At 44.2% G+C, this 12,168-nt stretch overlaps 1 protein-coding gene across 1 annotated transcript; it reads right to left on the reverse strand.

The window, feature by feature from the left end:
• Window positions 1-507: 507 nt before the first annotated feature.
• Window positions 508-1,713, reverse strand: LOC124969358 (60S ribosomal protein L7-like 1). The gene has a single exon (XM_047532272.1). It carries the CDS (start codon window positions 1,658-1,660, stop codon window positions 926-928), a length of 735 nt encoding a protein of 244 aa, XP_047388228.1. The 5' UTR covers window positions 1,661-1,713; the 3' UTR covers window positions 508-925.
• Between the last annotated feature and the right edge of the window lie 10,455 nt (window positions 1,714-12,168).

The raw sequence follows: 12,168 nt of genomic DNA on the forward strand, positions 1-12,168 counted from the left end.
ACTTCTAGGTGTTAGAAGTTTAAACTCTGGAATTCTTTTTGAAATCATCAAAGCAGAAAAATAGATCTGAGAAACTGTACATGTTCAGGGGAAGAAACAGGGAAACAAGAATTTTTAACAAATAAAATGTAACACTGGAATTTCTGTCCCCCTGAAATTCATGTCTTTCTTCTTAGATTTACTGAAAAAACATGAGACTCAAGTGAGTACATAAATCTTTTCAAGGTGACAAATGCAGAGAGGGACAGTGCTAAAGGCTAGATCACCCAAAAAAGTTTGCAAAGAGGAACCTCAACCCTAAGGAGTCCCCACAGGACGTCTGTGCCCAGGAAAGACACTGGCTCAAGGGGAATCACAGCTTGGAGTTACTGGAGAAGAGGCACAAAGATTCTGTGCAACCAGTTCCAAGTGTTATTCTTTTTTTTTTTTTTTTTTTTTTTTCAGAGTTCACAAAGCTGTTGTTCAAAAGGTGGAACATGGACTCAACAGAGACAGAAGAGCACAGATTTTGTACTTTTCTTCCTAAGTATTTCAAGTCTTTTCAAAACAAGACTCTTGGGACCTCTAGATTCAAGTATGCTCATAAACTTGGTCAACTGCTACAAGTCTTAGGGGGCCTTGTATACATGCTTGGGTTACTCATTCGCCAACATTAAACCCCTGACAAAGGAGGCCTTCTTTCTCCATTGCATGTGTTGATTTCAGAGGCAGAGGTGGGTCAATGTAGGAAACAATGAAATTTTTCCTTGGAACTTGTCTGTGATGACAGGTGCCTGCCATGATCATAACTACTGTCTCTTCCCCAATCCCTTCCTTCCATTTTCTTAAGGCAGAAAATAATCTTCTCTGAAGATACTTGATAACAATTCCATCAAACAAAAACATGTGCTTCCAATGCACTGCTTTCAGATATTCTGGGTTTAGTTCAGCTGGCGGATGAGCTGATTGATGCATTCACCCCGAAACCAGGTAGGCCCATCTCCTTGAGGAAGCCCACTCTATTTTTGGTAGCATGACGGGCCACAGAGAGATGGAAAGGGCACAAGAACTTAGAGATCTCCCAGAAATACTTCCCAGGGAAGGCAATTTCATGAATGAGATCTTCCAGACAAATGACATCAAACCTCCCCAGGTGCTCCTCAATCACTGTGTTGTCTGTCAAGGGGATGGTCTTATTCTTGATCTTTGCTTGTCCACGTTTCAAGATGAGTTCCCGGACAGACTTCAGATTTGGAAATCCCCAAGTCACATAAGGTTCTACTACCCGCAGCATTTTTAGGCTTTTTGGGGTGACTTTAACAAAGACACCACTAAATATTTTCTTCAGACGAAGTCTTGCAATGGTCCTCTGCACCAGCAAACTCACCCCACTAATCCTTTGGATGCGTACAACAAAGGCCAAGGAATGTTTATCAGGCATTTCCAAAGCATGAGGTTTCACTTCTAGTCGTCTGACACGCACCTGGTCACGTTTCTTCCGCCAGGAATCATGTAGGAATGATTCCAGTCGCTTAAATCTGAACTGTTTTCCTTTTCTCTCCTTCCTTGCCAAAAGCGCTTGCTTTGCCTGGGTAGCTTTGAGGGCCTGATAAGCCTTCCTCTTTTTCAGGAGATTTTCTGGAACCAGAGGGATTTTTTTTCTTTGCTCTTCCTCCGCCATCTTCCCAGAGCTGCAATTACGTTTGTGTCCCAAGTGTTATTCTTTCTTCTCTTGCAAAAATTCTAATAAAAAAAAGCATATTTTAAAATAGAACCATCCACTCCTCTATGGAAAAAAATGGTAATCAAAAAAGTGCATTTGACCAGGTATGGTGGCAGAGGGTTGTAATCCCAGCTATTCAGAAGGCTGAGGCAGGAGGATGGCAAGTTCGAGACCAGCCTGGGCAAATTAGGTCCACACTTGCCTAGCCATGCCCTGAGTTCAATCCCCAGTACCGAGGAGGAAAAACTATGGTTTGAAAGTCAGCATAGAGGACTATCGATAACAAAAGTAAATCAAAATATCTGATTGGCTTTTATTTGCGATTTTAGAATAGGTAACACCTCATTCTATGGATCTGAATGAGTGCTTCGATGAGCTGAGCGGAAGTTTGGGCTTTACAGGCAGAAAAGGGTTAAGAGAGAACAAAATGCGCACTGTTCTGTTCCAAGTTACTTTCCACATAAAGGTTAAATCAGAAGGGCCTTCTTATCATACAGCCTAACACTTGCCAGGTTGGGGAGCTGGCCATTACCTGTCTCCTGATTTTCTTGGAAGGCAGGTTGGAACTTCCTCATGAGTAACTCCGTTTGGGGTGGTCAGACCTAAAGCAGGAGCTCAGAACAAACCAGTGGTCCTCTACAAACTTGAACAGGACAAGTAATAATGTCTACTGGAGAGAAGATGGGACTTGGAACGGGGTCGGAACCTGGAAATTTGGACTCTGCAGCCAGGACTTGGGAGAGGAGGCGCGCTGAGGATTTGAGATTCCGCTTCCCATCTATTTAGAAAACTCGGGAATCATGTCTGCGTTGGGGAGAGAGGCAGTTCCTCCCGCGCACACAACCCTCGCGCGAGTCGGGGTCCCGGTGCCTCTCCCCCGGTCACCGCACTGTCGGGAGTCGCGGGGCCGCGGGCGGAGCTGCCCCGAGAGGGTTCCGCGCAGGGCGGAGTCGCGGCGCAGGGACCAGACGGGGCTTTGGGATCACGGCTGCCAATCCTGCTCCACCTCGGGGCTGGAGGGACCGAGGGCTGAACAGAGTCAGAGGGGGACCCGGCCGCAACCGGGACCCCTGGTTCCAACAGGGGGTCCTGGTCTCGAGACTCCCGGCCTCTCTCTCACCATTTCCCGGCTTCCGGGGTCTCCAGACTTCCTGCTACGGCTCCCGCGGTCCACGCAGGTCACAGCTCGACCGCAGTGGCGGCGAAGCCACTTGAGCTTGTGACAAGCAGGAGAGACAGGAGAAAAGCAGCGCAGCGGGTCTCATTGTCTATCCTACTCCTGACTGTGTGACCACGCCCCCTTCCTCCAGCACCTCTGATTGGGCAATTCATACGGCTCCACCTTCTTTTCCTGAGTGACAGCAGACCCGGTGGTCGCGTAGTTTGGCCCACTTGCCTGGTGCCTGTGTGCCCTAACCAGGTTCTGCTAGAGATGTTTTAACAAAAATTTTCCAGATCTTCATGCTGGACACAGTCGTCGGTCTGCAGAAATACTGAAAGAGGACACAGGTATTCTCAAGAAATCTCAGATTTAATTTGTAGATGAGGTGAACTCCTTAATGAACTACTCTGGGAGGAACAGATTCAGAGCAATAGGGTGGCTGAGGCAAGGTCAGACTGAATCAAAAGGGTCAGATGTCCTCCAGGGACATGTGGACATGCCAGTGACTTGGCATAAGGTTGCAAGGCCACTCATCAAACTTTGACCCTTGTTTGCAAATGCAGTTAAATAAAAGAGATCTTATAATGTAATAAAGAGTCTGAGGCTGAGGATATAGATCAGTGGTAGTTCATTTTTATCCAACCCCAGACCCCCTAACCTGGGCACAGAGATACTTCTCAAACTAACTTCAAGTTATGATGTAAAACTCTGATGTTTATATTTAACCCTGAAAGAAAATTTATTTCGGATCAATTTTTGAGTGATCCTACAGATTCGTTTGTTTTTGTGGTGCTGGGATGGAACCCAGGGCCTCAAGCATGCTAGCAAGTGCTCTAACTGAGCAGCATCTTTAACACCCATACAGAGTTTTGAAATTAAGCAGCTATCCTATCCTTAAGGCAATTAAATTCCTTTTTCAACTGATATAAGTCACTAAGATTGTTTATTTTTCCCAAACTTTAGTCAGTCTTTCCTGAACTCTCTCCCTAACAAGGACCATTCCTGTACTGTCGGGGGCCGCGGACCCCACTCCGGCTTGAAGGCTGAAAAGACTGTACCCTGGCACTAAGCCGGGGCAACATAGACTGCAACATCAAGGACTGGCACAAAGCCGGGGCAACCTGGTTTGCAACATATGGCTGACGCTGCCGAAAGAACTGGCCCCGGCACTAAGCCAGCAGCTGATAAAGTGGCCCCGGCATTGAGCCAGGGCCAGAAGGAACTGCTTTGATTGGACAAAAGTGACTCGTGCTTGCACACGCCCTTTAGTTGCTCTGATTGTATTATATTGTAATCTTGCTCTCCCCGCATATTCTGTAACCTGATTGGCTTATAATTCATATAAATATGACCGTGACTTCTTAGTAGAGAGAGAGAAAAGAGAAACCATGGTTATCTAATAATAAGGTCCTGATTAAACTGCTGAAGGAAGTTTCCTGTGTCGTGCTTTCTTGCGGGCGAGGGACGCGACAAGTGGTGCCGAAACCCGGGAATTCAGAACCTTCAGCGGTCAGGGGGTGCACCGGTAAGCCCCACAGGTAAGTGGGGTCCACATATAGTGGGACGCTCCTCTGTAGACATAGAGAGAGCGGGGATTAATCCCACAGGTAAGTGGGACGCTCCATAGAGAGAGCGGGGATTGACACTCCTCTGTAGACAAAGAGAGAGCAGGGATTTACTTTACATAATTTTGCTTTCGCTTTCATTCTGCTGGCTCTGAACACTGCTTTTGTTATGGGCAATTCTCCATTTAGTTCGTTAGTACAGCCTTTGGATTTAGTACAGCCTTTAGATATTTTGTTGCGCTCTAAAGAGCTCAAGGTCAAACACAGTACTTTACAAACATTCATAGAAAGAATTGATAAAGCGGCTCCATGGTTTGCTGTCTCTGGGAGCTTGACTCCTGCTAGTTGGGATAAGTTGGGAAGAGATTTGGATTTTCTTCAGGAGCAGGGACAATTGGAGAAAGGAGTGATACCGCTATGGAAATTAATAAAAGGATGTATTCGTGATGGTAGATGTCAAGAAGCTGTTCATGAAGGACAGAAAGTTCTTGAACAATTACATGGGGAGAAGTCTGAGGATTCTATGAGTACTTCCAGTAAACATAGTACTAGAGAGCAGGTTTCTGGAGCTATTCCTAAGAGGAGACTATACCCAGATTTAAAAGCCCTTAGAACACCAGAAGAAACAGGGGAGTCAGAATCAGATGGTGATGAGGAAGTAAAAGAGCTAACGCAGCATTTACATAAGGTGAGGTTAAAAGAAGGGAGAACTAAGAGACAAAAAGATTTTAGACAAGAAGAATATAAGGAAGAACAGGAACCAGCTCTAGCCTATGATCCTCCCCCATATGTGGGAGGGGTTCCAGGCACGGGTAGAACTTTTAACTCTGCAGCTTGGAGGGCTGTCCATGTAGAGTTGGGGCTTGCCTGTCCTGTATTCCAGGACAATGATGGGGGAAGACATCAGGAACCCATAGAATTTAAAACGATTAAGAATATAGCAGAATCTGTCCGCACTTATGGTGTGGATGCTGCCTTTACTATCGCTCAAATAGAGGGGCTCCGTAGATTTTGCATGACTCCTTCGGACTGGGCTGGTTTAGTGAAAGCTTGTGTTTCCCCGGGTAAATATTTAGACTGGAGAGCCTTCGTGTTAGAGGGGGCCAATGAACAGGCTGCACACAACCAAGCTATGGGCAAACCTGCCTGGGATGTGGATATGCTTCTGGGGCAGGGTAGATTTGCCAATCAGCAAACAGGCTTTCCATTAGAGGTTTATGAACAAATTAATAAGATCTGCATTGCTGCCTGGAAAGCACTCCCTAATAAAGGAGAGGTGCGAGGTAACTTAACAAAAATTGTCCAAGGCCCCACAGAAGCATTTTCAGATTTCGTGGCTAGAATGGTAGATGCAGCAGGGAAGATCTTCGGGGATGCTGATGTAGCCATGCCTTTAATTAAACAATTAGTGTATGAACAATGTACAAGAGAGTGTAGAAATGCTATTAATCCATTTAAAAGCAAAGGCATAGAAGCATGGATGAAGGCTTGTAGAGAAATAGGCGGCCCATTAACAAATGCAGGCTTAGCTGCTGCTTTCCTTCAATTTTCTAACAAAACCTCCTCTAAAAATGGGAAGTGTTACTCTTGTGGACAAGAAGGACATTTCAGGAGAGAATGTACTAGTAAACATAAAGCAGAAAGGACAAATAATACTTCTCTAAATCGTCTCCCGGGAGTGTGTCCTAGATGTAAAAAAGGAAAACATTGGGCTAATGAATGCAAGTCCATAAGGGATATTCATGGCCGGCTTATTGATAGGACTGATTCAAAAAACGGCTGGAAGGGCCCCCGTCCTCAGGGCCCACAAATATATGGGGCCACAGAGGAAATAACCAAGCCGGGCGAGTTTTGGCCATCTCTGAGACACCCCAAGAACCCAAGAGAGCCACTAAAGGTTCCGCAGGAATTGACCTCTGTTCCACCACCAGACTCATATTAACACCTAAAATGGGTGTTCAAGTGATTGATACTGATTTTAAAGGATCTTTGCCCCAGGACACTGTAGGTTTGCTCATTGGGCGAGCCTCTTCAATCTTACAGGGTCTTCATGTCTTTCCTGGAGTAATTAACCCAGATACGGTAGGCTCTGTTAAAGTCATGGTGGAAGCCCCAAAAGGCATTGTGTCCATCTCCCCCGGAGATCGGATTGCTCAGTTGCTCTTGCTGCCTAGCCTACATAAGCATTTTAAAGCTGATACCATTAATAGGACCAGTGAACAGATTGGGAGTACAGGAGGGAACAGTGCCTATTTAACTCTAGATTTGAACACACGCCCTTTGGTAACTTTAAATGTAGAAGGTAAATCTATCCTGGGGTTAATGGATACAGGGGCAGATCGTAGTATCATCTCTAAAAAGGATTGGGCTAAAGGGTGGCCAGTCCAGACTTCTGATCACTCACTTAGAGGGCTTGGATATGCTCAAGCTCCTCAAATTAGTTGTAGACCACTTTCCTGGCGGGACACTGAGGGGCATGTTGGACAATTTATTCCCTATGTACTTAACCTCCCGTTTTCTTTATGGGGACGGGATATTTTGAGTGATATGGGATATCAGCTCAGTAATATTTACTCTCCAGAGTCTCGTCAAATGATGTTAAATATGGGATTTAGACCTGATCTAGGATTAGGAAAAAACTTACAGGGAAATAGGAGTCCGGTGCCGGCCAAAAAAGATACAAATGGAGAGGGTTTGGGTTTTTCATAGGGGCCACTGAGGCACAAATACCCATTACTTGGAAAACGGAGGAACCAGTATGGGTGTCTCAGTGGCCTTTACCCTCTGTCAAGCTGGCTGCAGCACATGAATTAATTCAAGAACAGTTTGATTTAGGACATATTAGACCTTCCACGTCTCCCTGGAATACTCCAATATTTGTTATCAAAAAGAAGTCTGGTAAATGGCGTCTGTTACATGATTTAAGAGCAATTAATGCACAGATGCAAATTATGGGCCCAGTTCAGAGAGGGTTGCCATTACTTTCCACTATTCCAGATCACTGGAGAGTCATGTGTATAGATATTAAGGATTGTTTCTTTTCTATTCCACTACATCCTCGAGACTCAGAGCGCTTTGCTTTTACCCTCCCAGCCTGCAATCATGAAAAACCTGATCTCCGATTTGAGTGGGTAGTGTTGCCTCAAGGCATGGCTAACAGTCCTACTTTATGTCAGTTGTTTGTTGGTAAGACTCTTGAACCACTCAGGAAGAAATTTACAGGATTAAAATGTATTCATTACATGGATGATATTTTATTAGCAGCTAAGTCGGAAGAGCTGCTTTCTGAAATCTATTCTGAATTAATTCGGCTTTTAGAACTACGAGGATTACATATTGCTCTAGAAAAGGTTCAAACAGGAAGCATAGTAGACTTCCTTGGAGCAAAAATTTCCTCACAAGGTATTGCTCCCCAAAAAATAACTATTAGAACTGAAGATCTTCACTCATTGAATGATTTCCAAAAGCTGCTAGGGGATATAAATTGGATCAGGAGTTATCTACATATTCCCAATGTTGATTTACTTCCTTTATATGACATTCTTAAAGGTGATCCTGACCTCTCTTCTTCTCGGAAATTAACTCCTGAGGCCAGATTGGCACTCCAGAAGGTTGAAAAGGCTATTCAAAATGCCAGTCTTACTAGATTACAAGAAAATGAGCCCGTACAGCTTTGTGTATTGCCCACGCTCAGGCAGCCAACTGGAGTTTTATGGCAAAAGGGCCCATTGTTGTGGATTCATCCACATGTTTCTCCTGGACGTTCTTTAGAACATTACCCTGATGCTGTTGCCTCTTTAGCTTTACTTGGCATCCAGCAGAGTATTCAGTTTTTTGGTATCCCTCCACACTCTATTATTACTCCTTATACAACCAAACAAATTCAGATACTCAGTACTACTTTAGACAATTGGGCCATTTTGAGATGTTCCTTTCCAGGGGAAATTGACAATCATTTTCCCTCTCATCCACTCCTTGCATTTGTTAAGGATCATCCAATTATTTTTCCCAGAATAACCTCTACTGTTCCTTTATTAAAGGTATCAAATATCTTTACTGACGGTTCTAAAACAGGTGTAGGAGCCTATGTTATTGATAGTCAGTTCCCCATCCAACATCAATTTGAACCAGGAAACCCACAATGGGTGGAGCTGCAAATTGTCATTAAGGTTTTTGAGAGTTGTCCTTTTCCTTTTAACCTGATATCAGATTCTAATTATGTAATAGGAGCACTTAAGATGTTAGAAACTGTAGGTGCCATCAATCCTTACAACAAGGTTTCATCTTTATTTATTCAGTTACAAAATTTGATCTTGAACCGTTCTACACCCTTTTATCCTGTACATATAAGAGCTCACACGGCTCTCCCTGGACCTATTGTTGAAGGAAATGCAAGGGCAGATGCTGCTACCCACACAATTTGTTTTCTTTCTTCTCTTGACAGTGCTCGAGACTTTCATAATAAGTTTCATGTTAACTCTCAAACACTTCGTAAGCGTTTCTCTATTCCTCGAGCAGAAGCTAGACAAATTGTCTTAGACTGTTCCCATTGTGTTCCATTTCACCATCCCCCTTCTTTTGGAGTTAACCCTCGAGGTTTGCGACCTCTTATGGTTTGGCAAATGGATGTTACTCATATTGCGGAGTTTGGTTCCCTCAAATATGTTCATGTTTCAATAGATACCTTTTCTGGAATTATGCATGCCTCTGCTTTGACAGGAGAAAAAGGCCATCATGTCATCTCTCATTGCCTAGAGGCTTGGGCTGCCTGGGGCCTTCCATGCTCCTTAAAGACGGATAATGGGCCAGCGTACACTGGTCTACAATTCACCTCTTTCTGCTCCACTATGGGAGTGCAACTGACTCATGGCTTACCTTACAACCCCCAAGGTCAGGGAATCGTGGAGAGAGCTCATAGAACAATTAAGGAACTTTTACAAAAACAAAAAAGGGGAATAGGAGTAAGCCGTACTCCTAAAGAGCGCTTGTCTTTGACTCTTTTTACCATTAATTTTTTAACTTTGGATGCACATGATAATTCTGCGGCTGATAGACATTGTTCGCCGCCTGTCCCCCCTTCCCTAGGAAAAGTGAAGTGGAAGGATGTGCTTTCAGGCCAGTGGTATGGACCTGATCCTGTACTGATATGGGCACGAGGTTCTGTTTGTGTTTTTCCACAGGATCGAACAGAACCGCTTTGGGTGCCTGAGCGACTCGTGCGTAGGGTACCTGGGAGTCTGTTAGCCTCGACTTCAGCTAAAGGTGTGAAAGAACAGAATGAAGAATCTACTGATCCTATGGTGTCTGGTCCTGATGATCCAATGGGCCAGCCAGAAGCCAGTTTCTAAGATAAGGCTCTGGGCGGTTACTCGGGCATGGCCAGTACCCATGCCGATCCATGCTGATTCTAATATTTTGCCAACCCTTTTCGCCACCACCTGTGAGATGGAAATGCCATGTCGTGATCCTATGTCTACTGAAACCTCTGTTTTTAATCTTACATCTTTTAATTTGACTGAAGTCTTTTGTTTCTCTTTCCATAGTAGCAGTCAACATTGTGTGCGTCTGCTCCTTAAAAACGTCACCTCCTGGGACAATCCCTTGCAATATAATAGCATATCCTTAAACATACTGACTTCTGCCCTCACGCAGGTTTCGCAAGGATTGCAGTCTGGATCTGGTGTGGGAGATAATAGTGGAGTGGTAAAAATCACCACCATGGTTACTGTGAGTAATGGCCATTTTCCATGGGCCAGGAAAAATGCGACAAATGCTACATGGTTTCTTGCTTCACCCACTTGTACCCCTTATAAAAGCTTCCCCCCTATGTTTACTCATTGTCAAGACAGAAATTGGGATTATAAAGAGGTGGCTCCGGGATTCTCTATATCTCCATCCCTTAAGAAGTTTGCCTATAATTTCACAAAAAATGGTACCTCTACCGGATTGGGATGGCCCTTTTATCAATGGCTGATAGGTAATCGGGCCGGAGCCACGGCTGACATTTCTGCTTTAGCTTTATTAAAAGGAGGTAATTTCTCTTTGTATAATGCTACAGGTACTATTGCGGAAGATATTCAGAAAGGACATCGACTAGGAAACTTGTTGTTGCATAAACAGTTACATTATGCTACTCTCCCCCCCACTCCAGTATGCTTAACCCCCCCTTTTCTATTTCTATTATCAAACAGTTCGGAAGTGATTTTAAATTGTTCTACTAATAATATTACCTGCCTGCTTTCAGAGTGTTGGAACGGTAGTGAATCTGTTGCTGTGATTGTAAAGGTACCCACTTTTGTACCTGTTCCAGTGGAGGTCAATCCAGATAATTTTCCATTGGTGCACCTTTTCAGGGAAAAAAGAGACTTTGGCATTACCGCAGCCATAATAACTGCTATTACTGTCTCTGCCGCTGCAGCCACTACCGCTGCTCTAGCCATGACCAATCAAGTTCAAACAGCGCAAACCATTAATCAAGTCATACAACAAACTGCACAGGTGCTGGAATCCCAGGACCGCGTCAACAGACATATCCTATCAGGGATTTTGGCAGCGAATCAAAGGATTGATTTGCTACAAGTACAATTGGATGAACTTTTCAACATTGCACAAGTTGGTTGCATCGGGAATCATAAACACATGTGTATAACTCCAGTAAGATATGAAGAAGCAAAGAATCAAAGCCATTTGATTTCCGCCTTTCTTGCAGGCAATTGGTCCTTAGAAGCTGAAAAGTTGATGAATCAACAATTATTGCAGATTGCGATTTTAAATGACACCCGTGTTGAACCTGTTACTTTGAGTCAGTTCTCTAGCTGGCTTACCTCTGCTTTTAGTTATTTTAAAGAATGGGTTGGTGTGGGAATCTTTGGTTGTATTTGTTTTGCAGGCATCTGCCTTTGCTTTTGGTTTATTTACAAGTTAAGAGTACGCCAAGCACGTGAAAAAGCAATGTTAATTCAGACTGTGTTGGCCATTGAGCAAGGGGTGTCACCTTCTGTGTGGTTGGCTAATCTGACACGAAAATAAGTGGCATTTTTAGTATATCTCTGTTAAAGCTGGAATTGTCATTTACGCTAGGTGTCTGCAAGGTACTGCTGTTATTACTTTATACTTTTCTTTGGAGACTGTGTATTTACATACTACAGATTCCTTGCAGTAACTAAAGCTTTAATTGCCTTGTAACTTTCACCCTTAATCTTGAACTGTAACAATGATATTGGAGGAGATGAACTGTTACTGTGTATCTTGTGTTCATTATGATGCCCCTGTATTGTACGGCATTGGCAAGTAGGGCGATTTTCCTATTTCAGGCCCTTGCGGTTGCACAAGCTGGATAAGCTCCCCCAAGTATGGTTTTCCATACCGCTATGACTTCATAGACGCAGGATGCGAGGCAAAGCACTGCACTTGAGAGTTTTATTTTTAAACCTCAAGGAAGGCATGCTCTATTGCATGTGGGTTTGATGTCCACGTCCCACCCTACGAAAAAAGGCATCGGCTTGGGTGATGTCAGGCCTAGAGAAGGCGCCACTTTGGGACTGACGTTCACTATCTGCCACTTTTGCACAGTAGGATAGGGCCTCTACCTTCACCTGTGTTTTTAATATAATAAAGGGGGAGCGCTGTGGCAAGCCGCCACGCCGCCATGACAAGATGGCGCTGGTTTCCGCCAGGGTCTGAAGCACTTTTTTAATAAACAAGCCCATATCTGGTTATGCCAACTGTCATACGTAAAA

Source organism: Sciurus carolinensis, chromosome 17 (genome assembly GCF_902686445.1).
Source record: "Sciurus carolinensis chromosome 17, mSciCar1.2, whole genome shotgun sequence".
NCBI lineage: Eukaryota > Metazoa > Chordata > Mammalia > Rodentia > Sciuridae > Sciurus > Sciurus carolinensis.